Genomic DNA, 26,558 nt, shown 5'->3' with positions numbered 1-26,558 from the left:
TCAGGGCGGCCGGGAGGTGAGTCAGGAGGTGGCCAGTGGCGGCGGGGGGGGCGGAGCCTTGGGCAGGGGGCGGGGCCTGGGGAGCCAGGAGCGGGTCAGGGCGGCCGGGAGGTGAGTCAGGGGGTGGCCAGTGGCGGCGGGGGGGGCGGAGCCTTGGGCAGGGGGCGGGGCCTGGGGAGCCGGGAGCCGGTTAGGGCGGCCGGGAGGCGAATCAGGAGGTGGCCGGGGGCGGCGCCTTGGGTAGGGGGCGGGGCGGGCGGCGGCTCGGGGCGGGGCCGGGGCGGCCCGGGGGTGGGGCCGGGCGGGGCGGTGGCGGCCCGGGGGCGCGCGGGCGGCGGCGGCGGCGGCGGCGGCGGCGGCGCGGAGGTGCGCTCGCCTCTCTGGGCTCCGCGGGCGGCGGCGGCGACGCGCACAAAGGTGGATTGTGGCCTCACTGGTGCTGGCGGCGGGCGGCGGCGGGGCGGGCGCGGGGGCGGCGGGGCGCGCCGGGGGCCCCCGCGGGCGCGGCGCGGGCGATGAGCCGGGGCCCGGCATGGCCTCCGCGCGGCCGCCGGGCCGGGCCTGCGCCTCGGCGCCCGCGCCCGCGGGGATCCGGGCCGGGCCGCCCGCCCTCGCCGCCCCTGCCGCCGCGTCCCCCGAGCCTGCGGGCGGCGCCGAGGCGGAGGAGCGCTCGCTGCAGCACATGCTGCGCGCCATAGCGGAGGAGCGCGGCCGCCTCAGCCTGCGCCGCGAGGTCTGCGGCCTCGGTGAGTGGGGCGGCCGCGGCCGGAGCGTCGCGGTGTGCGCGTCCCCGCTGTCTCTGCGCGTGTCTCCCTCTCTGCGTGTCTCTCTGCGTCTCTGTCCCTGCGTGCCTGTCCCTGCGCGTGTCTCCATCTCTGCGTGTGTCTCTGTCTCTGTGCGTCTCGGTCTCTGCGCGTTTCTCCGTCTCTGCGTGTGTCTCTGTCTCTGTGTGTCTCTGTCTCTGCGTGTGTCTCCGTCTCTGCGTGTCTCACTGCGTCTCTATCTCTGCGTGTCTGTCTCTACGTGTGTCTCCGTCTCTGTGCGTGTGTCTCTGCGCGTATCTCTGTCTTTGCGTGTCTCTGTCTCTGCCCGTGTCTCTGTGCGTCTCTGTCTCTGCGTGTCTCTGTGCGTGTCTCTCGAGCGCCCTGCCTGTCGTGTCCTCCTCCAGAAGCCCCCAGGTCCCCGCGTCTGGGTCTTTCCTGTGCCGGTGTCTCCGTCTCTGATTTTGGTTCCAAGAGCGGCCCCTCACGCTCGTGTCCCTGTGTCTTTTTCTGTTTCCCGGGTCACTTGGTGTCTCCCGCTGTCCGTCTGTGCGGGTGTCTGTCCGTCCCCTTCCTCCCTCTGCGTGGCTTTGCCGGCCCCCTTCCTTCCGCAGGAAGCCCTTTCTGGGCTCTCGGTGCTGCTGCAGAGAGTGTGGGCGCTGGATTCGGGGAGACAGCCCGTGGGCAGGGCCAGGGCCCCGGGGCGCTCGGGCGGACCTCCCTGCAAGCGAGTCCGGCCGCCGTCCCCAGCTCACGAGGAGGGCCGTGTCTCCGGCTTCCTGAAGCCTTTGTCTCCCCTCGGCACCGGCCAGTTCTGCTGTCCCTTCGCTCTGACTGGAGACCTGTTGGGCGGTGGCCCCCTGAACCCACCCGCTTGGCGGAGGGAGCAGGGCCTGCACCCCCCTGGGTGTGATCTGCTCTGAGCAGGCCTTAAGTCGCGCGTCTGCTTGGTTGGGTCGGTTGGGGGCCCTGGTATTGTTTGAGGAGCCTGGAACTGCAGGTGTGGGTGGGGTCTCCGGGCTCGGCTGGGTGTGAGGTAATGCTCTGATGGATCGTGCCCAGACTGAAGCAGGAGGAGCCCCCTCCTGTAGTGTCGGGTTTGTCATTTTCTCCAGGAGAGACCCCTCCCTTCTTCACGCGGGAATGACTTCATACCACATTGTCAGCCCTCCCCCGCCCCACCCTCATCCCCAGGCTGGGCTGGGGATTCCTGAGGGGGCAGCTGCCTTGTGGAGAAGGCAATGAAGCCTTGGAGAGTCTACCAGTCCCCCCCTTCATTCACCCTTGGGGAGACTGAGTCAGGTCACATGGCAGCAGGGACTGGGCAGCCCCAGGCATCCAGGCCCCTTGGCAGGCCACACCCTGGAGGCTGGGGTGGGGAGAGGAAATACATTTGAGTCCTCCTTTTTGTGGGAGGCAGGCTTAGCTGAGACATTTCCCCAACAGTCCCTCAGTGAGCGGGTCGCAGCCCAGCCTGCCCAGGAATGCAGTTTCCTCAAGGGGGGATGGACGTGAGGGTGGGGGTGCCTAAAGCTGGGGATGGACGACGACATAGTTTTCTCTTGTTTCTTTTCTGAAAAGGTGCTACGACTTAGTTTTGAGCAGAAATTAAAGAGTCCTCATTAATTCATTCAGCAATCACTGAGCACCTACTGGGTGCCAGCTGCATGCCAGGCCCACCTGCCACCTGGCACAGGATGTCTGGAAGGGGAGGGGTCTGAGGGACCATCTGCTCCAGGCCCCTCAGCCCTGTTCGCTCAGCGGCTCCAGGCAGCCCCTCGCGCCTCCCCTGTCAACACGTTCCTGCTGTCCTCTGACCTCTGCGCGGCTTCTCTCCCCTGTAAGACAGTCCCTACCCCAAGGAGCCAGCAGGGCCATCCCCTAAGAACAACAGTCATTTGTCCTCGCACCTGGCATTTACTGAGCACTTACTCTGTGACAGGTGCTTTGTGCAGACTCTCTCAGTTTGATACTGACTTTGCCAGATAGGAATAGCGTCTCCATCTCACTGACCAGGAGCCTGAGGTTCAGACAGGCAAGAGACTTGCCCAGGGACAGCCAGTGAGAAAGTGGCACAGCTGGGATGGACCCTTGGTCAGTCTCACCCCAGAGCTGGCCCCACCCCAACCCTGCCCCGCCCAGGTGTCCCCAGCCTGGCCTTGCTGTGCCTATGGCGCTGCTTCTGGGGAGGAGAACAGGCCCAGAGTAGGTAGAGAGCAGAGCCTGGTGGTCAATATTCCCGTGCCCCGCTCCTGGCCTCCGGCCCTCCCTCGCACGCTGGTCCCCCTGTCTCACCCCCTGCCCTTCCTGCACTCAGTCCCTGTAGTGCTCTGAGGCCCTGTGCTTTTGTGCCTCTTCTCTTCTCTGCCTGGAACACCAGCCCCTCCTCACCTGCCCTGCAGACGCCTGCAGGTCCCTTCAAACCTCGGCTCCGAGGCTGCAGCTTGGGAGCCCTTGCTCCGTGCCCTGGTCGCTCGCTGCCTGCACGCTCATGTATCGGGTGCATTTCGGCTGGATGGTCTGGATGATTGTGGCATTGTAATGGTCTGTGTGGCTGTCTCCCCAGTTACCAAGTGAGCCCCTCGAGGGCACTGCCTAGTTTGAGTCTCCTCAGGGCCCAGTAAACATTTAGCAAACGAATGAGAGGTTAATTTCTGGACTGGGAAGTGAAGGGTGTGGATGGCCAAGGAGCGTGGAATCTTAATCTCTTAGAAGGCTTCACCTTGGCCATCTCTTATGCTTCAGAAGAGAAATGTGATGTTCAGAGCGGGGTAAGCTTAAGAGTGACTTGCTACTCAAAGTAGAGTTGGGCCCAAGTGGTTGGCCCGGGCACCCAGCCGTGAACCTAGAACGCTGGCCCAGAGCCCTTGTACGTCCCGTGGATCGTGGAAGCCGCTCATCTCCACTCTCCAGCTCTGACAGCCTGTTCCATTTATGAATTAAAGCTCCCAGGTTTTTGTTGTTGTTGTGTAATTGAGGCTTGGGTTACTCAGAGCCCTGCCACGTCCTCTGAGGTTGTTTTGAAGGTGTAAGGGAGCCTCTCGTGGAAGAACTTGACCCTGGACAAGCTGTTGTCATTTCTGAATCACAGTGTCTGTCTAGGAGACGGAGGAAAGCGACTGGCCCCCCCACTCGGGGGTCGTCACTTGCCTGTCATGATCAAAGGCACTGTGTAGAGCCAACCTGACTTCTGAATCTCGTCTACTGCAGCCTCGGTGGTGGAAGCATCTTTTTGAGCACTTGCTCTGGGCCAGGTGGGGACATGGGCCCTGATCCCTGCCCTGTAGGAGGGTGCGGTTGAGCAGGGAGAGAAGCCAGGTACACAGGTGACTTAGCCAAAGTGACACCTTCCTGGAGGCAACCGAGCTGTGGCTGCCCCAAGCAGGGTCTCGGTGCTTTAGCCGCAGGACACTGCTTGTGGCTCCAGGGACCAGAGGGACCAAGCTGGTGGGGTGAGGCAGCTGCTTTGGGCCTCCAGAATCTCTGAGCTGGGAAGAGTCAGGTCCAGTGCCCAGATGTTGTGTGGTACAGACATCTGGACCAACGGTGGACATAGCCTGACACTTCCTCCTGGGCCCTGGGCCCAGCCCAGGCGTGCTGTGCAGGCGGCTCCCTTTCAACAGGGGCAGCACGTCTGACATTCAATCAGACCACGTGGCCATGACCTGGCCCCAGGACCTGGTGTGGGTCATGGAGAGGTGCCGTGAGGGGAGGGGCCCACCTCAAGGTTGTCTTTGTGCTGGCCTGGGCAGGGCATTTTTTTTTTCAGAAATTTACTTCATTGATGGAGCGCTGATTCCAGCAGACCTAACCCCAGCAACATATGGACACGGACATATTTTGTATAGCAGTTTTGTCAAAGAGGAGGAATGAAACGAACAGGAAATGGTAGTTATGCTCAGATATGTTTTCTCATCTCTCTCTTCTATTTTGTGTTTGCCACCTTTTTCAACAAGCCTGTCACCTGCTGAATCAAAACCCAACACTTGGGGCTGGCCCCGTGGCCAAGTGGTTAAGTTCGTGCGCTCTGCTGCAGGCGGCCCGGTGTTTCATTGGTTTGAATCCTGGGCGCGGACATGGCACTGCTCATCAAACCACGCTAAGGCAGCGTCCCACATGCCACAACTAGAAGGACCCACAACGAAGAATATACAACTATGTACTGGGGGGCTTTGGGGAGAAAAAGGAAAAAAAAATAAAATCTTTAAAAAAAAAAACCCAACACTTCTTCTCGAGGGCAGACAAATCTTCCTGGGCCCTGCCTTTCTCCTTATCTTTGCTGGGTACTAATGTACAAACGTGTGTCTTGGACACACATCTCACTTACATAATACAGTGGAACCCAGGCTTCCACAATGGCAGTGGTGTGGCTAAGCAAGAAATCAGCTTACTTGACAAACATCTCCCCCTAACAGTCTCTTACGGTCCTTTTTATTTCTGAGAAATCTGTTACATTGTCTCCTCTTTCACTGCTGATTTTATTTGACTCTTTGCTCTGTTTTTCCTGGTCAAGCTAAGGGTTTGTCTATTTTTCTTCTCAAAAAACCAACTCTTATTTTTATTTTTTTCTATTTTTCTACTCTCTATTTGATTTATTTCACTCTAGTCTTTTATTTTTTTTAAAGATTGGCACCTGAGCTAACAACTGTTGCCAATCTTCTTTTTTTTTTTTCCTCCCCAAATCCCCCTGTACATAGTTGTATATTTTAGTTGTGGGTCCTTCTAGTTGTGGCATGTGGGACGCTGCCTCCACATGGCCTGATGAGAATGTCATGTTCTACTCCTGTCTTTATTGTTTCCTTCCTTCTGAAAACTTTGGGCTTAGTTGTTCTTCTTTTCTTAGTTCCTTGAGGTGTAAAATTGGTTTGTTTATTTGAGGTCTTTCTTTTTTTTGCTGAGGAAGATTCGCCCTGAGCCAGCATCCATGCCAGTCTTCCCCTATTTTTTAGTATGTGGGCCACCAGCACAGCATGGCTGCTAATGGAGCAGTGTATATCCATGCTCAGGAACTGAACCTGGGCTGTCGAGGCAGAGTGCATTGAACTTAACCACTAGGCCACTGGGACTGGCCTTCCTTCTCTCTTTTTTTTAATGTCAGCATTTATCACTATAAATTTACCTCTTAGTATTGCTTTTGTTGCATCTGTGCAGAGCATTTTTAGAGCCATTTATACTGGGCCATTGCCTACTCTAAGTGGCCTGGGGAATTCTCTCTCTGGAGTGTTTTACATCCACTATTTCCTTTTATCCTTGAAATAATCGTATAAAGTGGGTGTTATGATCCTCTTTCTTTGTCCTAATGAGGAAACACAGGTTTAGAGGTGCAGTGACATGACGCTGGTCGCACAGCTGTCAGCCTGAGCTCCTGGCAGTGGTGGAGCCCTCCCACACCTGTCCTCGGGGCTGGTGGCCCAGCCGTCACAGGTGTGCACAGCTGCCTGGCACAGCGTGGATTGACGAAGGGCTCCTGTTGAGGTGTGAGGTTCTGAGGGGGCACGGAGAAGGGAGCCACCATGGCTGAGCAGGGCATTTGTGCTACACGTGGCCTTTAAGAGGGGCTGTGGCCGGGCAGGACCTACCTGGACGGAAGAGGAGAGGCTAACAGCTTGCAGGGAAACTGGGAGGTGCAGCTGGAGCAGTGGTTTGGGGCCCTGACTGCCCAGCTGAGAATGTGGCACTTCCTTGGCCTGGCCTGAGGGAGCTTTGCGGGCATTTGACTTGTAGGACGGCTGCTCCCGAGAGGCCGTTAGCGCAGAGGACACTGCACGTCCACTGGTGCCAGCCGCCCCGTGCCCGCAGCGGTGCTGGAGGTCTGCCTCCCGGAGAGGCCGCTTCTGTGTTACCCTGTTTTATAGATGAGGAAACCAAGCTTCAGAGGGGAAAGTGGCTCGTCCCAGGTCATGCAGCTGGGAGGTGGCAGAACTGGGATCCATGGGGTTCTAGCTGAGGCCTGTCACATGCAGGTGGCCTGCCCAGAGTTCATGGAATGAGCCAGAAGGAACGAAGGGGAAATGCCTTCCCATGAGCCTCTTCTCCACATGAACACCTACATGTGCCAGATTCCCGACGCTGCCCTGTGAATGGGGAAGAGGCCTGCACAGCCTCGGCCCGGCCCTTTGTTTTGCCAGTGCAGTATAGCTGGGCGTACGTGGTGGGGTGAGGGGTTTACTGGGAGATGTGGCTGGAGGGGAAGACTCTGGGACCCAAGCGTGCCACCCTTGGGGCCTCTGCGTTGTCATCTGTAAAGTGGAGACACCAAAGTCCACAGGGTCATAGGAACGGTATGAGAAGTGACAGACAGCCTCACTGGGCGACTTGAGGATAAGTGAGAAGCAGCAGATACAGGTCCAGCACAAGCTGCAGCACAGAGTTGACCCTGTGTGCCGTTGCCATTATAAAGGACGCAGAGCATCGGGCCCAGCGCCTGCACGTGGAGTTAGGGTTAGATTCGCGCTTCGAAGTTCAGACTGCTGTCAGTCACCGGGGACAGTTTCCCTGGGGCCCTGGGCCCTCCAGCCCTGAGGCGGGCAGAGCTGGTTCTGGGCCAGTGCAGGGGCGGGGGTGGGGGGTGGGAGGAAGTGTAACCGTTTGAGTGGTAGCGGTGTGTCTTTCGGTTCCTGGGCCTATTTTTAAGGCCTGTGGGTTCCGGCTCTATCTGTTTCTGGGCTGGAGCAGCCCAGGAGGCTGCTACTCTGCTTCTCTCCTGAGGCAGACGCTCTGACACCTTTCAGAGAACCCTGAGGACTTTGGATCTCACACTTTGAAGAGACCATGGGTCACAGCTGCAGGGACAGCTCTGCAAAGGGAGAGGGTAATCAGCTGCGTTGGCCCCTGCCGCCTCCCCGACCCGAGCCTGGACGTGAGGGCCTCTCTGCCCTGCTCCGTGGCCTCGGACGGCCCCATGCCCATCACTGCTGTGCTTGCCATCCTTATTGTACTTCCTCCTTCACGGGGCTGGGCAGGCTCGCGGATACCAGCTAAGCCAAGAAGCCGCGGGAGAGAAGCCCCCAGCAGGACACTTGTTAAAAAAAACAGCTTCAAAATCCCCAAACAAATTTTTTCCAGTTAACAAATGTACGTACACATTATAGAAACTGGAAAATATAAAAGAATGGAAAAAAATTACTCATAGTTCCAATCACCCAGAGACACACTATTGACTTTGCAAAGTCTTGCTTTCCAATCTTTTAAAGCCTTTTTAAAGGATAAATGATATTCTATACATAAAGTTTCTTAATCATGCTTTCTTACTTAAAACTCCTAAAACATTTTCCATGTTGTTCAAACTCTAAATGTTATTTAAATGACTACAAGACAGTTGAGTGGATGTGCCATAATTTACTTAATTGGTCTTGTGGGAAACTCAGCTTGGAATCCGGTTTTTCACTTTTATAGAAAGCTTGCAGTAGACCTTTATTTGTGCATTTGGATGATTTCTTTAGGCTAGCAGCCTGGGAGGCCCTTTCTCAGAGGCTCTTGTCTGGCCCCTAAGGGCAGGGCTAGGACCGCACGTGGATGTGGCAGGTGGCAGACAGGTGCTTGCCGCTTTCAAGGAGAACTTTTTGAACAGTTAGCACGGCACAGGAAAACGGCGGGGATGAGCTTCCCAGCACACGGGTATGCAAGTTGCTGAGAGAGGATCCAGCCTCAGATGAGACTTGAGGCCAGACACCCTGCTGGTCTGTGATCCTCCAGTCTTCTCTTCTCACCCTCCGGCCCTCTCGCCAGGCTTTCAGGCTCGTCTTCCGAGGGAGGGAAGCAAGGCGTGAGTGTTCTGCAGCCGAGGACAGGGAGGCCTGCGAGCCGAGCCGAGCCGAGCCGAGCCGAGTGAGCGTGGGCCGGGCTGGCTCCCCACCTGCACCTACGTTCCCACCTGTGGTCAGCAGCTGCTGCTCCTCCCTTCCACTCCTTGTCGCCCCTCTCCCTCCCGACTCTGGGCTGCCCCAGCCTGCCTGGTCCCCGGAGACAACATACCCTGGTCCCCAGGTCAGCACTGTGTCAGGCTGCCTGTGCCAAGGCCCTCTGGGTGCAGCGGCAAGCCCTGGTCCTGACTATTCCCACTAGGGGCTTGTGTGGTTGGGGAGAAAGCCCTGGGAGTGCTCAGCAGCCCTCAGTCCAGTCCTTGCCACCTTTCTCACCATGCTACGTGGCTTGGGGACAAGCATTCTTCTGGGAGCAGACCTGGCTCTGGGCTTCCTCTCCTTGATGAGCTTGCCCCTCCTGGGGTTGGAGCTGACTCTGGCAACTTGCTCCCAGTCTCCTGGTTTTGGCTCAGGCAGCAGAATGTCCTCTGGGTCCCAGCCCATCCTGGGGGCGCTGGGATGGACAAGAAGGATCCAAATTCAGCCAGTCTAGCCCTGTCCCTGTGCAATCAGGTAGTTGAGTCTCAGAGAGGACCCTGACAGAGACGGATCACAAAAGCTGGAATGCCTGGTGGGACCCTGCCAGCTGTAGCCCCTGTACAGGTCAGGAGGTTGAGGCCCATTAGTGGGTCTCCCTGTGTGTGGAGGGGAGAGAAGCTCCAGGACATCCCTTCCAGGGCCCTGTTGGCCACAGCGGGGAGCTGGGGTGTTGCTGGCGGACCTGCAGACAAGGAATCAGATGGTTTGGGGCTTCTGGGCTCCAGGGGTGGGGGCCGAGGTGAGGCTGCCCAGCCGGGAGGATCCTGGGCCCCGTCCAGGCCAGGCCGGAGAGGCAGCAGGCCACTGTGGGAGAGAGCGCCTCCTCTGAAAAAGGGAATCCGGTGCCTGACAGCAGGATACAAGACAAACACCCAGCTAGCTTCTAGCCTTAATTTCTTAAAGGCTGTGTTTTTTTGCTTCCCTTGAATGACCAGTGAATACTTGAGAGATTTCTGTTGGCAAAGTGGAAAGGAGGGCGGCTTCATTTTCAATGTTTTGTCTTTAGATGGAGGTGCTATTACTGTTTATCTTTAATGGAAAAATCCTTTGCATTTGGATGTGCTTTGAATCTTCAGAAACACTTTATACTTGGGACAGTACTCATGACAGAGTGAGTGAGACAGCAGATACAGACTGCTCTTTATGGAAAGGATGGATTACCTAGATAATTGGGAAAAGGCCTGACTTTCCCAAAGGGCTCGCTCTGCCATGTGCTCGTTTGTCCTCAGCAGTGCTGAGTGGAATGCAGGGCGAGTCTTGTCCCGTTTATATAGGGGGGTCAAGGTTCGGAGGGACAGGCAGACCTCGAGCAAGGCAGCCTGGGCTGCTGCCTTCTGCTTCTTTCCGAAACATCGCTCCCTCGCCATCTTACCAGCACCACCACGACCGCACAAGACCCTCGTGCCAGGCCATTTCTAGCCTCTGCTGCCGTTGTGGCCCCGCTCCACGTGCACGGTTTTAGGGATTTCTCGTCACCGTTGCCTCATTCCTGCAGGTGGTAGTTACTGAGCACCTGGGGATGCCCCGCTGCATTGGGCTTGGCCCTGCCTCCTAGGAGCTGTGAGCTTCCTGGGGAGATGTGGCAGGTGGGTGGAGGCTGACCATTCACGCTGCCCCCTGTATTCTGCCCCCACCCGTCACGGACCAGCCCAGACATTCTCTGGAGCCCCAGGCCCCCATTGCTGACAACTGCCCTCTGATAGCTGTCTCCCCCTGAACGTGTCACAGGTCACTCCAGCTCCACTGGCCAAGACTGGGCTCTGCCTTGCCCCGTGCCCGCAGCCCCTGCATCCCCTCTCTCTACCCGGATGCCCAAGACACAAGTCACGGGTTAGCCCTTCCTCAGCCCCGCGTGCAGCTGTGGTCGAGTCTGTGCTGTCTCTGAGCCACCTCTCATCCCCACCTGTGTCACCTCTGGGCTGGCCTGCACTAGTCACCACATCTGGTGCTGTCCCCCCACAGCTGCCACTGCCAACTGTGTTGTACTGTACTGCTTACACCTTGAAAAACCGCTGAGCCCTGTAAGTCACAGTTGAAGATCCTTTGTGACTGGCTCTGTGGACACCTGCGCCCCGGCCATGGGACTGTTTTTGGGGGCTCCTCCCTGCTTTGCTGCTTCCTCTGCTGGATTTGCCCTCCTCGCCCTGTCTGTTGGGGGAGTCTCACCTGTCACTTCTCAGCACCAGGGCCCCTCTGAGGCCCTTCCTGACCCCTTGATTGAATTGGGCCACCCCCTCCCTTTCTTTGTCCCTGGCGGCACCTGCACCGATTTCTACCACGTGTGAGACTGCATAGCCTCCTGTGTCACTTCCTCTCCCTCACCACCTGGGCTCCCCTCGGCCGTCGGCCCTGGCTGTGCATCCCTGTGCCAGCTCAGGGTGGACTGATGACGGAGCGCAGCTCCATGAGAGCAGTCCAGGGAAGGGGCTCTGGGGTGGTGTGGGTGATGGATTGATGGATAGGTAGCTCTTGAGTGAAGAGGGTGATCATTTCTTGGGGAGATAGCCCTTGAGTGGGCATTCTTCACAGATGGCAGTGCCTGGGCAGAGACAGGGTGGGGGTGGGGGCAGAGAAGGTTCAGAAATTAATTTTCCCTGAATGCTGTGCTGCTTTGGGGAAATCACAGCAACTCTCTGGGCTTCATTCTTCTGGAAGAGTAGGACTGATTACTGCTCTGCCTCCATCTGGGGCAGAGACTGGCCTCCAGACCTAGAGCATCAGAGAGTGTCACAGAGGCTGCCTGTGACAGGTGACAGATCCCAGGGGCCTATGGAAGTGACCATGGGCAAGGCCCTTCCCCCTCTGGCTTTCAGTTTCCTCGTAGGTAAAATGAGGAGAGGAGGGTTGACCTGGACCACTGTTTGTTGCCTGTGGTTCTGACACGTGCTCCCCAGTCCACACTCTTGACTCCCTAAAACTAAGCCACTTGTGAAAAGCGGCCGGTTACGCCGCACCTCAGGGAGGTCAGTGCCGTTGTGTGCTTTGGGGCAGGGATAGCAGAAGTGAAATAGGAAGAAGCAGAAATAGGAAGAAGCACATGCCGCACCCCCTGAAAGGTGGGAGTGGGGGCCCTGTCACCCATCACGCAGGGCTGTGACTCCACACTTGGGGTCGTAGGTTCACACCTGCCGAGCCCCCCAGCTCTGTCTGCAGGTCCATCCTGCTGATCCATGGTTTGTCTGCAGCGCCTGGTGCTGCCTCAGGAGGTCCTGAGACCGTGCCACCTGCCACACAGCAGGGCTTGTTAGCTGTTGCCAGCTCCTGGGAGTCCTCAATCCCAGCAGCAAACCCCAAAGAATCAGCCGGAGCTGGAGCTGCTGAGGGGTGCGGGGGTGCGGGCCTCTCCATCCAGAGGCTCCGCGCGCAGCAGCCTTCCCTGGAGGTCCAGCGAGGCCTGTTGTCTCCCGGGGAGGGTTGGAGCCAGGGAGCCACCGCCCCGTTATCGCATGCCCAATATTGCGTCCTTGCTGTCGCAACCCTGTGATGAAGGGGTGTGATCCCCGTTGGCAGATGAAGACGATGAGACTCAGAGGCTGAGGCCCTTCTTCAGGGTCCCAAAGCAGCCAGTCTGGGTTTCAGACACGGTTCTCTTAGACTCCAGGCTGTGGCCTGTCCTTTCTCACACTTGGACATGTCCATCTCCCCGACGGAGGCACTTGGTACCCTTTTTTCTATGTGGCTTCCTCTGTCTAGTGTTTGAGGAAGAACCCGCCCCTGGTTTTCACAGTTGGGAAAGTCTTGGAGGTCTCAGAAGAAGCGAGAATACAGGAGGGACGTGAAAGAGGAGACGGGCGGGAGTGGGCGTTTCTGAGGAGGAAGCTGTGTAGCAGAGGGCAGGAATTGAGGAAGAGAACTGAGACCCCCCCCACAGGAGGAAGTAGGAGACGGGGCCACCGTCGGGGGGTGGGGCGGGGTATGTTTGGGTTTGTCGGGTTTCCAGGGGAGTGTGCTGAATGACACTGAAGGTAGAACAAGCCCGTTGGCGTCTCCCCAGGGCCCAGAGGGGTCTGCAAATCCTGGTTTTGTGCAGTGTCATCAGCTTTGCATCTTGGCACATCAGAAGTGCTTCGGAAATGTCGGCCTGCCCTGGGAGCCTGCGGGAGCCAAGTGAGGGGCTCGGCGCTGGGCAGACACGCAGTCCCTCTGGCCTGGGCTTGCAGGCGAGCGGGTTCGTGCAGCTGTGTGCCTGGTTCCCAGCTCTGAGCCTGGGAGTGAGGACACTCACGTGGGAGCTTATGTACCTAGTCCCTCTGAATGGGTTTTATTTGATCAGATTTTTAAAAATTTTTATTTATTTATTTTTTTAGCCTGAGCTGAACATCTGCCGCCAATCCTCCTCTTTTTGCTGAGGAAGATTGGCCCTGAGCTAACATCCATGCCCATCTTCCTCTACTTCATATGTGGGATGCCTGCCACAGCATGGCTTGACTAGCAATGCGTAGGTCCATGCCTAGGATCTGAACCGGCGAACCCCGGGCTGCCGAAGGAACGTGCAAACGAAACCACTGTGCCACAAGGCCGGCCCCTGAGTAGGTTTTAGTATCTCATCTGATATAGTGAGCTGGTGGGTGGTGAGCGTCTCTTGCAGCGCTGGCCTAGGCTTCTAGGATTCTGAGACTTGCCTCATGCCATGTGGCACATTGGGGTGGAGGCGGCAGGAGGTGGAATGTTGACTGGCCAGTGACCAAGGGATCTCAAGCCCAGGCAGTTGGGGAGGGTGGGGGCATGGGGTTGGGGTAGCCAGGTCACGGCTCCTGTCTGGGATGGGGCACCCTGCGTGGGTGTTCGAGGAAGCTTGAGGGATTATGTAGGAGAACAGCAGCTCGTCTTGGAGGCTCTGTGTCAGAGCAGAACGGTGAGTCAGGAGTTTGAACAAGGCCACAGCAAGGATGGGCCCGGAGGAGAGGGGCGCTGGGGTGTGGAGCTGCTGTTTGGGCCTGATAACTGTCTGGGCAGGAGTGAAGCTATCTGGGAAGAGTTTGTGGGGAGCCAGGTGGCTGGTGTCGTGTGCCCATGGCCGCAGGGCTGCAGTGGGCTTGCAGGCTCTGCTGTTTGGGAGAGAATCTAGAGAATTGCTTTGGGAACTGCGGGCTGCGGGCTGCTTGGCGGAAGCCCCACCCCAGGAAAGCGACCTTGAGGTTAGGGTCAGGGTTTACTCCTTACTGTACCCCGGGGCCTCACACGGTGCCTGGCACAGAGCAGGCTCTCAGAGCGGGTGCTGGTGGAGCCCGACCTGGATTGCAGTCCCACTCCTCATTGTGATCTTGCTGGGTAACCCAGATCGAGGCCTTTGGTTTCCTCAACTGTGAAATGGGTAGTTAGGGAGATCCCAGATGTAATCAGAGGGTTGCAAAAGTGCTTTAAGGATTTCACAACATTGCACATGTGTGAGAAGGGATCAGGCATGAAGTTCTTGCTGCTGTTGGCTTTGGGCTGAGTCGCAGAGCTTCTCTGCTGTGCTGTGCTCTGAGCCAACTGAAACTGGAGGGTGGTCACCGTCATGTGTTTGTTTATTCAGCATTCGCTGACTCGCTCTTGCGGGCCTGCCCAGGGCACCAGGTCACCCTGCCAGCAAGGTGCCTTGTCTCGGTGGAGAGACCCTCAGACAGGTGGTTAGGAACCAGTGTGCCAAGGCCAGGGCGTGGAGCTCAGAGCAGGACTTCGAGGCAGATCTGGGCTGTAGTCTGGCTCTGGAGTGGTGGGCTGAGGGTGTGCAGGGCGTTTGGTCAGGGGAGGATGGGGGCTTGAGTATGGGGGACCACACCCAGCCTTCAGGGGCTGTCTGCAGGGCCTGGCTCGTCTGGTGAAGGAACCTGGACTTTTTCCTGAAAAAGACCCGGAAGCAGACAGGCTGCTGGGCTCCTCCTCATCAGGCCACCTTGCATCATCGAAATGCCGCACTTCCCTTAGGCTGGAGCAGAGGACCAGCCAGGCCTGTGGGATTGCTCACGTGGGGACCTGTCTGACCAGTACTTCTCCATCCAAGTGCCTCCTCACGGCAGCCTGGGGCCTCCCTGGGCAGCTCCTTTGTGTTCTGTGCCCCAAGGGAGGGCCTTCAGCCAGCGAGGAGCACTGAGAGACACGGGGTTGATGAAAGGCCTATTGAGGGGCCACAGAAGCCTATTCATTCTGCCCCGGCCCGCCCGGGCCTGCGTGGGGAAGCACCCAAGGGCCAAGGGCTGCCTTGGACTCTCCCCAAGGAGGCCCGTTGACCCCTCACCTTTGGGAGGGGGCCAGGCAGAGCAGAGGCTGCTGCCAAGCCAGGCGTGCTCTCAGGAGGTGCCTCTCGGGACCCCCGACCCAGATGGCCGGCAGACGGGCTGGGCTTCGGGCATCTACAGGCTGTGGCGCGCATCTCTGCCCAGCCATTCTCCTCACAGCGGGGAGACTCCATCTCAACCCCTCCTGCCAAACCCTTCGGGGCCCCAGTCCTCTGAGGACAGACACAAAGCCCCCAACCCAGCAAGGACACGCCGGGAGGGCCTGTCCCCAGCTCTGGCTCCCTCTCGGCATCCCCGCTGTTGGGGCCTTTTCTCTGTCCTGGCCTCACCAGGGGTGCCCCCACCACGGGGCCTTGAATGCTGTCCCCCCTTTGTGCACCTAACTCGTCGTTTTTGTCACACCCTCAGCTGACACTGCCCTCGGGAGCCTCCCTGACGCCCCTGACCGGGTCCGGCGTCTGTCGTGCAGGCTCAGGGTGCACAGCCTGCCCTCCTGGCCCTTCCCAGGCCCTTCCCAAGGCAGCCAGCCATCCTACTTGTCTGTGTTAGTTTTTGATAAATCCTGCCTCCTCCCGAAGCTCCGGAGGGCCGTGATGACACTAGAATAATACTTGCTAACTCTGATGGCTGCTCTGTGCCAGCGCTGTGCCAAGGGTTTCATGCATATCAACTAATTAAAACTCCCAACAGCCCAGAGAGGTGGATTCCTTATTACCACCATTTTACAAGTTGAGACAGGCACCAGGGGCTTTGGGATTGCCCGTCACACGGGCAGAACTGCAGGAGCCAGGGATGGACCCCCAGCAGTCAGTTCCCATGCTTCTCTGCTTCTGCGTAGCCAGCCTCCCAGCCCACAGACATTCCGGTCATTGTGAACTATTCTCTTTAATGTTAATAGCCGTTAACAGCCTCCAGTATTGTTCTCCTCACTTCTTCATTTCCCTTATCCTAGAGAGCTCTCCTCGGCACAGACAGAGCTGCTTCCATTCAATACGTAGGATCCCATTCTGTGAATGATTTCTATTTCATTCACTTACTTCTCTCTTGATGGGACCATTCCAATATTTTGCAGACAGTGCTATAACAATGACACAGTTTTACACAGGTGAGGGTCAGACTGTAGGAAAAAACCATCAGGAGTGGAATTGCTGCGTCAGAGGTATAAGCATTTGCAGGTTTTGTTGCCCGGTGTCTCCTTGAAGATTTTATCGGTTTACCTTGCTGCTGCCAGATATGAAGTCCCCTCTCTCCACACCCTCTTCAGCCTGAGTGTCCTTAGGTGCTTTGATTTTTGCAAATCTGATAGGTGAAAAACAGAATTTTGTAGTTTTTGTATACTTTTCTCTAATTGTGTGAAGTTGAGCATCTTTTCCTTTTTAAAAGCCATTTGTATCTCCCTTTGCTTCCCATTCTATTTGATTTTCTTATGCATTGTATGAAACTTATTATTTATTAAGAAAATTAATGCTCATTTAAGAGTTTCAATAATTTTTCCCGTTTGTCGTTTTTTCCTTTGTTTATGGTGTGTGGGTTTTTTCCCTATAGCGATGTTTTATTTTTATGTAGTTTGATTTATCATTCTTTTCTTTGACAGCTTTTGTGTTCTGTTGAAAACGTCTTCTCCCTCTCTGAGAGAAGAAAAAGATTCTCTCATGGTTTATTTCTTTTTTTTATAATTTTACTTTGAACATTAAAAGTTTTGCTCTTTTTGGAATTTACTTTGACATGAGCAGGGACATGTTCTTTTTTCTCAACCAGCCCATTGTCCCTAGACCAAGTGAAGAATCAGCTCCTCCCCATTGACTGGAAGGCCATCCTTATATAAACTAAATTGCCGTGTGTTTCAGTTTTGCTTTTGTGTGTTCTGTTCTGTTCCATTGATCTAATTATGCCCCAGTACCGTCCTGCTTTCATTCATTTCACTTATTCATTCAAGTAGCCAATGTTTATTGTTTCCTAGAGGCCAAACACTGTTCTAGGAACTAAGTATACAGCAGGGACAAAGTATTCAAAGAGGGAAAATAGTCATACCATCGTGGAGCTTGCCTTCTTGAGAGGCGGCTCTGTTAATACATAGATCCATTCAGGTCGGCAGGTGTTAGCAAATATGGCCCCAGGCCCACTCCAGCCTGCTGCCTGTTTTAATAGATAAACTTTTATTGGAATGTAGCCATGCCCATTTGCTTACTTATTGCTTTGGCTGATTTCATAGTTGAGACAGGACCATATGGTCTTCAGAGCCTAAAGTGCTTTCTCTCTGGACCTTTACAGAAAAAGTTTGCTGGCTCCTGTACTCGGGAAGGAATGAAAGCAAACAAAATAAATAGGTGAAATATATTCAAAGTCATGTAGCAACTGGTGCTATGGAGGAAAATAAAGCAGGAAGTGGTAGGGGCTGTGGGGTGTGGTGTGCAATTTTAAACACGGTGGTTGGGCAGGGCCTCTCCGAGAAAGTGAAGAGGGGGAGGTAAGCCTCCTGGGGGACTTTGAGCAGGGAAGTGACAGGAACTGATTTCGGCATGGGGACCAGTTAGGATGCTGGGACAGTAATCCAGGCAGGAGACGGTGGCCTGGTCCCAGGTGGAAGAGTGGTTCGTGAGAAGTGGGTGGATTCTGGGTTTGTTTGAAGGTGGAATCAGTCAAACGATACAGAGGGAAAGTCAGAGAGTTCTGCTGGGGGGGAAAAAAGCAGTGGTAGAAGTGAACAAATCTGTAAGTTAATAAATCTGTCCAGGAAAATGAGGAGTGAAAAGTGTCCGTTGGAGTCAGCTTCTGGTGAGACGGTAGCTAGAGGGTGATGTGGGGTCAAGGGAGGCCTTCGGGGATGTTTTTTCAAGTTGTGTGAGGCTTGAGTATTGTGTCTGTTTTAGGGTTCTTTTGGCTCCCAATGAAGAAACCAGCCCGTAGTAGCTTAGACATAGCAAGAGGTTCACTGGCTCGCAGTCCGAGGGCGGGCTGAGAACTCGCACCCCAGGAAGAGCAGGAACGCTCAGTCCTAGGGTCTGGGTGGCCCCGCTCTCTTCCACTCCGTCCTCCACTGCTCTTTCCTCTCCCACAAGTCCGCCTCCTCCGTGTGGCAGGCAGAGGTGTCCACCAGCCCCTCAGGTTCTGTCTGCAGCACTGAGGGTGCTGGATAGTTTGGGGTGATGGTGACATGAGGATTTGGCTTTCTAGTATGTTCAGTACCTGATAGGAGTCATGTCCCCACAGCACTCTTTCTGAATTTTCCTGGCTGTTATTTTAAAACATTCTCTTGGCATTTTCTATTGGGTCATGGTAAATTAATAGATGAAATTAGGTAGAATTGCTCCCTCTATGATTTGAATATTCTTAAGTGAGAACTCGGTAAACCATTTCAATTGTCCAGATCCTTGTTAAATTCTAAACAGAGTGTTCCCCCCCCATTGTATTTTCTAACTGGGAGCGTCGGTTTATATCAAAGCTGTCAGTTTCTGGACATATCGGTGATTTTGTAGCCAGATGCTTTATGACTTCTATTGTTTGAATAATTTTTTAATTGATTTTTTTTTACATTTTCCAGGTCAGATATAATATCATCTGCAAGTAATATTGATTTTACCTTATCCTCACAATTTCTATTATTATTAATATTTTCGTTGTCTATTTGCAAGGCCTAGTACCTTCAGAATTAATAATAGTGGATTGTGATAATACTTAATTTGTTTCTAACTTTTTCTATCTGAGATATATATCATGTTTAAAGAAGCATCTGTTTATTCCTATTTTATGGAGAATTATTTTTGAAATCAAGAATGGGTGTTGAATTCTATTGAATTTTCTCCCAGCATCTGTGGAGATGATCATGTGTTATTTCTCATTTGAACTATAAATATATAGTGAATATATGAATAGATTTCCTAATATTGGACCGTTCTTGTATTTCTGAATTAAATCCTGCTTGGTCATGGCATATCATTTTTTTAATGGATTGGTGGATTCTTTTTAATATTGTATTTAAGATTTTTATGTTGATGTCCATGAGTGGGATTAGCCTGTAATTTTCTCTGTGTGTGTGTGTATGTGGTTTTTGGAATCAATATTATGCCTCCTTGTTAAAAAGAGTTTGCAAGTTTCTTAGGCTCTAAAAATATGTCAGTAGCATTGGAGTTATCTGTTTCTTCAACATCTGGTAGAATTGCCCTCTCAAAGACGTCTCTTGGGGGCCGGCCTTATGCGCGCTCCACTTCAGCGGCCCAGAGTTTTCCTGGTTCAGATCCTGGGTGCCGACATGGCACCACTCATCAGGCCACACTGAGGCGGCGTCCCACATGCCACAACTAGAAGGACCCACAACTGAAAATACAACTAGGTACTGGGGAGATTTGGGGAGAAAAAGCAGAAAAAAACCCCAGAAACCAAAAAAAGTCTCTTGGCCTGCTCCGCCAAAGTACTTTTTTGGGAGTAGCTCTTAGATTGTTTTCTCTATTGTGATATGTGACCGTCATTTTTAATTGCTGTAAGCTGTTTTAATTAGGATGTCACTGTAGCCTGCATGAGCTATGTAGTTTAATGGTCTAGAACAGGATTGGGGTGGGTTTCAAGGAATGCCTTCTAAAATCCAATTCCTGACGATTTCCAAGGTCTGGATAATGGAAAATGATTCCAGGTTATTAATAGCAACATCAGAAGCAGGCTCATTCATTGAGTGTTTGTGAAGGACCAGGTGCTGTTCTGAGCACCTTGGATTATCCTCTTTAGCCTCCGTAGCAACCACAGGGGGCAGCTGCCACTCTCTCAGTTTTGCTGATGAGGAAACGGGGGTCTGAGACGTTAAGTAACTTACTCAAGTCGGCAGTGCGTCGAGAATGTGAATCGAGTCTACCCTTAAAGTTTAGTCTGACAAAGGCTTCTCCCCACCCCGTATTGTGATTGCATTAATATGAGGTCTTATGAGGAAGTTCCCTTCCTTTTTATTATACATTTAAAGAGTCACTGTTGTGGAAAGTAATTTATGTTAAATTGCCACTCTGTTGGGAAGTGGGCCCTGTAGCCCCTGCACACTGAGCGCCTCGTCTGGCCGTCCTCTGGGATATCGTAGAAACCCTGAGGGTGCGTCCAAGCTCAGGATGGCCACTGTGGATGCCCCTGTGTCAGGGTGTGGGCAGGGCCATTCCTGGGGGCTCAGATGTGTAGTGGGAGGTTGAGAAGAAGCCCGAGTTGATTTCCCGGCTGCCTGACGAGTGACCAGGTTCTCTTAGTCTCCTCATTTGTAAAGTGGCCAGAAGACTCCTGGGCCTGCAGGTGCCTGTGTGTGGAGCCTTGCAAAGAATATGGACTCTGTTTTGAGGGGCTGGGTTTGAGCCCCAGATGCCATCGAGCTGCTGGATTCCCCAGCTTCAATTGCATTATCTTTAAACTGAAGACTGAGGCTTTAAACTCAACCGAGGCCATCCCCGCTTCATCAAGTTGCAGTGAGGATCTGAAGAGGTAGCGAGTGGAAGGGCTTTATAAACTGTAGAGTGCAGGGCAATGTGAGCTGTCATCCCTCCTCTTCATTCCTTAGCCAGTACCGTTGAGCTGTTGGCACTATGTCACCCATTCAGTGTCGTGCAGAATGAGGCAGAGAATCTGTGGCAACGCAGAGGCACAGAGCACGGCACTGGGGCATGGGAGGCATGGTGCTAGTCCTCATACGGCTATGTGCCCTCGCTTCCACTCATCGCTGAGCCCACTAGTCCGTAAAGGGCTCTTCCAGGTCTCGAGTGCAAAGGCAGAGGCTTCCAAGAGCAAGTCACTCGCTTGGAACACACAGGAGGCAGCTGGATCCCCGTAGCCCTTGGAGCTGGCAGATATCAGTTATTCTGATACAGTCCATGACCAGTATTCATGGATTCTATATTTGCAAATTCACCTACTTGCTAAAATTTGTTTGTAACCCTAAAATCAGTACTTCTGGCACTTTCATGGTTAGTTGCAGGCGTGCACAAAGGGGTGAAAAATTTGCATCACAAAATGGGCACGTTCCCAGCTGAGGTGGAGCAAGGCGACGCTCTGCCTGCTTGTTTCATCTCATACTGTAAACAGGTGTCCTTTTCCTGGTCTGTTTAGTGCCACGTGGTTTTGCATTTTTGTGCTTTGTGTTGGTGATTTTGCTGTTTAAAATGGCCCCAAGCATAATGCTGAAGTGCCGTGTAGTCCAGGCAGGAGAAGGCTGTGATGGGCCTTATGGGGAAAATACGCATATAGGTAAGCCTCCTTCAGGCACGAGTTATAGTGCTAGTGGCCTTCAGTTCAATGTTAATGAACCAACGCTGTTAAATAAGGCGTGTTTAAGCAGAAACGCACATAAAACAAAGTCATGTATTGATTTGTTGACGAAAGTGTTGTGACCAGAGGCTCACAGGAACCCCGTATCTCCCCCAGGCGCAGTGGTTTGGTGTTTGCTAACTCAGTGTTTGTGGCTGCTTATAGAAGATCCCCACCACGAGCGAGATGGCCTGTAACCACTGCTGCGTCAGACCCCAGTCCGCCTGGGAGCCAGGCCCGCGGCACGGAGCTGTCCGTGGTGCTGCCCAATGAGCGGCTGCCTCTCTCTCATAACTCTGTCCACTGGATTCACAGGCCCAGAAACCCTGCTGCCCAGGTGGCCGGATGGCAGGAGGACAGGAACGGAGAGAGTTCTGGAGGTTAGGGAGCTCTCTGCTGAGCGGAGTGGCAGCTCCCAGGGCTTGTGACCTAGGGTATTTCTCTCTGGGCAAGCCTGGGGAAAGGATGCGGAGAGGAGGGATTTACCTGTGGGAGAGAGACAGCACTGATTTCACAGGCCACACACGGGTCCACTTCCCCCTTGTGTGTTTATTCACACACGGTTACTACACCACATGGTCCAGGGACACTGCAAGGTTTGGGATCCAATGCCCTCATCTGAGCAGGCGACACTGCCGACAGAGACATGCAAAGCAGCAGGGCAGAGGGTCATCACGAGCCCACATGTGGACACAGCGTCACAGCTTATGAAGGACTTTCATATCGGCCTCTCTCCCCCAGACCTCACTATTGATTCCGGGACTGTGGCAGGTTACAAACCTGACAGGTGGAGTCACCGAGAGTCAGAGAGGTTCAGGGAACCTGGCTAGGGAGGAGTAGAGTCAGGACCTGAACTCAGGTGTTTGACTGGAAATCCTAACACTGCCCTGTGCCCCAGGAGTCAGAATTCTCGCTCAGCCTTGGCCTTCGTAGCTCTTGGACGGCACTGTGGGGTCTCTGTGTCTGTCTCCCCCTCCCTCCCACCTGTCCTCCCTCTGAAGAGAGGGGGTCCCTTCTCCCTCCCCCTTCACTCTCTCTCTTTCTTTAATGAGCTGTATGGCTTCATCAAAAGTCGTACATCCGTGGGGACAAGTAGAATAATCTTACTATTAAAATATTAAAAGTTAAAAAAAAAAAGAAAAAATATCCTCTGTTAGGTTTAGCACTCCTGTCATCTGGCGTATTTGTTTCTGCTGTTTGCATGTATTTTATGTGGCAGTAGTCAGTGTGGCTCCAGCCTGAGGCTCTGCTCTTTCACCAACTACTATATCACACACATTTCCATGCATCTACTTGTTGTCTCCATAGGCCTCCTTTTAAAAGATTGCCAAAGATTGCCAAAGTTTTGGTTTAGGACATATAGCATAATTTCCCTAGATTCAGTGTCAATCATTGCAGAATATTATTTTCTTTTTTTTCCTTCTTCCTTATTATTATGATTATTGTTGTTGTTGTTATATTTTTTGCTCTCATTTAATAACATAGGAAACATCTTTGTGCTATTTTTTATTTTTTGTTTCTCTTCCATAAGGTAGATTCATTGAAGTATGAGAAATGCTCATTTTCTTTTCACAAAGGATGTAATGATTTTTGTTATCTAGCAATGTATGAGAGTTCCCGGTTCAATGCACCCTTCCTGGCTTTGCTTTTATATTTTTTATATATATGATGTATATATTACAACTTTTTTTCCGTTTTATTGGCATATAATTTATGTGAAAGAAACTGCACCCACGTCAAGTGAACACTTGGTGAGTTTTGATGGCTATGTGCACCTGCAAAACCACCGCCACAACCAAGAATCAGAATCTTTTGGGGCAACCACCAATCTGCTTTTTGTCACTGTGGGTTTTGCCTTTTCTGAAACGTCACGTGACTGTGATCATACGGTTTGTGGCCTTTTGCGCCTGACTTTTTTTGCTCAGCGTGATGATTTTGAGATTTACCCGTAGTGCTGTGTGGATCAGTAGTTTCTTTTCATTGCTAGTCGTAAAACTAGTCCACCGAGTGGCTGTATCACGTTTCACGTGTCCATTCTCCTGGTTTCCATTTTGGGGCTATTATGAATAAAGCTTCTGTGAACGTTTGTGTCCCAGGGTTTGTGCAGACACACTCTTCATTTCTCTTGGGGAAGTACCTAGGAGTGGCTGAACCATTGGTAAATACATGTTTAACTTTGTATGAATTTGCTGGGTTTCGTAAGTGGTATTTTTTAAACACCTAATTTGCTCTCTTACAAATGACAGCTTGCCTTTTTGCTATGAATTTTTGACTACTACCGAGATTCATATTTTCTTGCACTTTTGTTAACGGCTTGTTTCCTTTTTGGTAGGTTACTTGTTTGGTATTTTGCCCGTTTATCCAGTGGAGTCCTCCTTGTTTTCTCTCATGCCTGCTGTGATGTGGACTCTCTGCGTTACGGGCACCCCGCTTCACTGTGGACGTCACTCCCCTGGTCCTCGTGCTCCCTTGGTTTCAGTCGGCTCCTCTTGGGCACGGACAGGGTTTTGACTGTTGAAGAGGCAGCTCTGACCTTTGTGATTTCTCTTCTTGCTTTTAAACATTGAGTGTCCTGGGCGTGGAGATGCTCTGCGTGATGCGTTCCGTCAGTGTCTTTCAGTGCGGCACCCGTGGCCCCTTCTGGCAATTGTTCTGGCAGTTCTGTGGCCTGAGCGCCTCTCCCTGTCCTGCGCCTGTGTTGGGGGGAGGAGCGTGGGGTTTCCCTGGCAGAGTACGGCTTCTTCCTGCAGGGTTTGTCACGTTGGTACTAAAATAGTAACACGAATGGTAATATCTACATGATATTCTACAGCTTACAGTGAATTTTTAAGCCCCTGTTCCTTTCAGAGCTTGTGGGCACTGGGTCTCCTGCCTCGCACATGCCGGGCAGCCAGTGGCAGCAGGTGCTCTGGAAGGACAGGTGAGGCCGGCTGTGTCTGGACACCTGCTCCTTTTGTCTCCCAACTGCACCTTCCCGGCGCACACGATAGGCCCCCCCACCCTGTGCAGCTCGGCAGTGCTTTCCGCTGTGGAGTCGTTTCTTAGAGCCCCGGGAAGGCCGAGCGGGCTTCAGCCCTTGTGCGTTGGGTGGCATTTGGAGCTTCTTTGGAAGATCCTTCTTAAGTGGCTGAAAGAAGGTGGCAAATCCACTCCCTGTGCTCTGCATGGGTGTGTCCAGCCTTCATGTGGACAGTCCTAGCTGGGCCACTCCCTTGCTGTGGGCCCCTGGGCAAGTTACCCACTTCACTGAGCCTGTTTCCTGTTAAGTTGGGATAACCCATTTATTCAGCCAGTGTTTACTGAGTGCCTGCTGTCTGCCTGGCCCTGTCCTGGGCGCTGAGATCTTTGTCATCAAGACAAAATCCCTCCTCCTTGGACGCTGCCATGCAGGGGAACAGACAGCAGACAGATAAGAAAACCAGGTATGACGAGAAGGGTTGTGATGGCAGTGAAGCAAGATGAGGGGGGACCCTGGGGGCACATTTCGTATGGGTCAGGAGAGGCTCTGAAGAAGTGACATTTAAATGGAAACTGGAATGGCAGGAAGGAGCTGCTGTGCAGAGGTCCCAGGGCAGAGAATGGGAGGAGGGGGAGGAGCAGGTGCAGAGGCCAGCCGAGGTGGGCGAGCGCTGATGTGGTCAGCCCCCCCAGGAGGCTAGTGCGGCTGGGGAGGAGCGGGGCAGGGGCCGTCGGGGAGCACTGTGTCAGAACTTGGGATTCGAGTCTGAATTCCATGGGAAGGTTCTGCGGGGGCGGGAGAACATCTGTGAATAAAGATCCTTGGCTGCGGTGTGGAGGGTGGCCTGTCGGGGTAGGAGTGGAAGTGGCAGCTCGTGCATCCCAGTGGAGATGGCGCCAGCGTGGGTCGGTGCTGGCCCTGAGGGCCGGGAGAAGGATTGGTGTGTGTGGCGCACGTCGGACTTGCTGACGCCCACGGGGCTGCCGGGAGTTTTGGTTGGGAGCATGTGTGTGGTGGGACCAGCACTGGCTTAGTGCCATCCCTCTCAGATGGCGTTTGGGGGTGGCCTCTGGGGTGCCTTTGGGGCCGGGCCCCAGGAGCCCCTGTGAGTTAGAAGTAGATGCTGGCAGGCAGTCTGCAGGCTTTACTTGTTAAACCAGGGTGGATGAGCTGTGAAGAAGATGTTTTGTCAGTGTTATAAGGCAGGGATAATGGGACCCCATGTGTGGACCCCGCTGTGCCAGAGCCTGGCTGGGCACGTGGAATACTAAAGAGCAAATTGGTGTGTTATTTTGTGCCATCTCCAGCACTTCACTCCTGAAACCAGACTCTGTCTGCATCCTCCCGCCGGCCCGAGAACGCCCCCCACTTATTGTGCTCCCAGGGCGTGCCCGCTGCCTGCTAAACAGTTCGTATTAATTATCTGGTTCCTTCGTTTCGCCAGGTTGCCGAGCAAGCATGGCACATCGTGTTTTCCAAGAGCCTGAGTGCGGGTCTGACAGCTCTGAGGACTTAGCAGTTTCTAGCTCTGTGAACTTGGGCGCGTTCTTCAGCCGCTTGAGTCAGTTCCTCTGTGAAGGGGGGCCGTAACAATGGAGTGCCGGTGAGAGTTTGTGAGAGCTCTTTGCCCCATGCTCAACGTGTGGCAAATGCTTAACAATTCATAGCCGCTGCTCTTGTCCTCATCATCGCTGGTGTCTGGGAGCCCGAGGTCCTACCACCGGGTTACTTCTCTTGGCAGAATAAAAAGCAATCGCCGGGGAAGGGCAGTGCTTGCCTCGAGGAGGGCCGCTGAGGGTGCACTTTGGCCTCCCTGTGGCAGGTGGCGGGATTTTGAGCCACGACCCCCTGCTTGTCATGGCCAGAGTTGCTTCTGTATCCACCGCGGGACCAAGAAGCATTCGGCACCGGCAGTCTTTGAGCATTTAGTCTAAATGACCTTCTGCTGGACTCTGGGCTCAGAGGAAGCTAGAAGGAAAACAAACGTACGGGGAGAGTTGGAGTTTTATCCAGAAATAACATAGCAGCTGTGCTGGATTTTGTGGGGGATCTGTGGTGGCATGAGTTGGGCGTTGCCTGTTGTAGAAGTGTGGCAGGGATTTCAAAACGCTGATGCAGAGTGATGCAGACGGTGTCTTTGGTTCCGCCTGGTGCCTGGGAGCCTGGGTGCTGGCTGTCAGTCCGCTGGCTCTCCTGGCCGCTGCCCCCTGAGGCTGACAGCTTGCTCAGTCAGGCTGGCTGACCTGGACCACGGACTAATAAGACCATTTCTGTTTTCTTCCCTCTGAGAACCAGGCACGGTGTGGGAGGGGGTGGGCCACAGGCTGCCCACGAGGGCAGAGGGCAGAGGGCAGGAGCTAGTTTGGAGCCCTGGTTCTTTGGTAGGGGCGTGGCTGAAATAAAGGCTGGGATTTTCTGCATGTGACTCAGTCTTCCAGAGCCTGAGGGC

General features: G+C 53.9%; 1 protein-coding gene across 3 annotated transcripts in view; it reads left to right on the top strand.

The window, feature by feature from the left end:
- Positions 1–499: 499 nt before the first annotated feature.
- The window catches only part of KIAA0930, a 45,934-nt gene continuing 19,875 nt past the window's right edge, over positions 500–26,558 (top strand). Inside the window, exon 1 of one of the 3 annotated variants that reach the window (XM_023631234.2) lies at positions 500–746. In XM_023631234.2, coding sequence (XP_023487002.2) covers positions 533–746 — 214 coding nt within the window. In that variant the 5' untranslated portion in view covers positions 500–532. The remainder of the gene's footprint in view (positions 747–26,558) is intronic. The other 2 variants (XM_070254082.1, XR_002804570.2) reach the window with 2 other exon arrangements.

Source organism: Equus caballus, chromosome 28 (assembly GCF_041296265.1).
Source record: "Equus caballus isolate H_3958 breed thoroughbred chromosome 28, TB-T2T, whole genome shotgun sequence".
NCBI lineage: Eukaryota > Metazoa > Chordata > Mammalia > Perissodactyla > Equidae > Equus > Equus caballus.
Note: the sequence above shows the minus strand (reverse complement) of the source record. Positions and strands in the feature narration are given on the sequence as shown.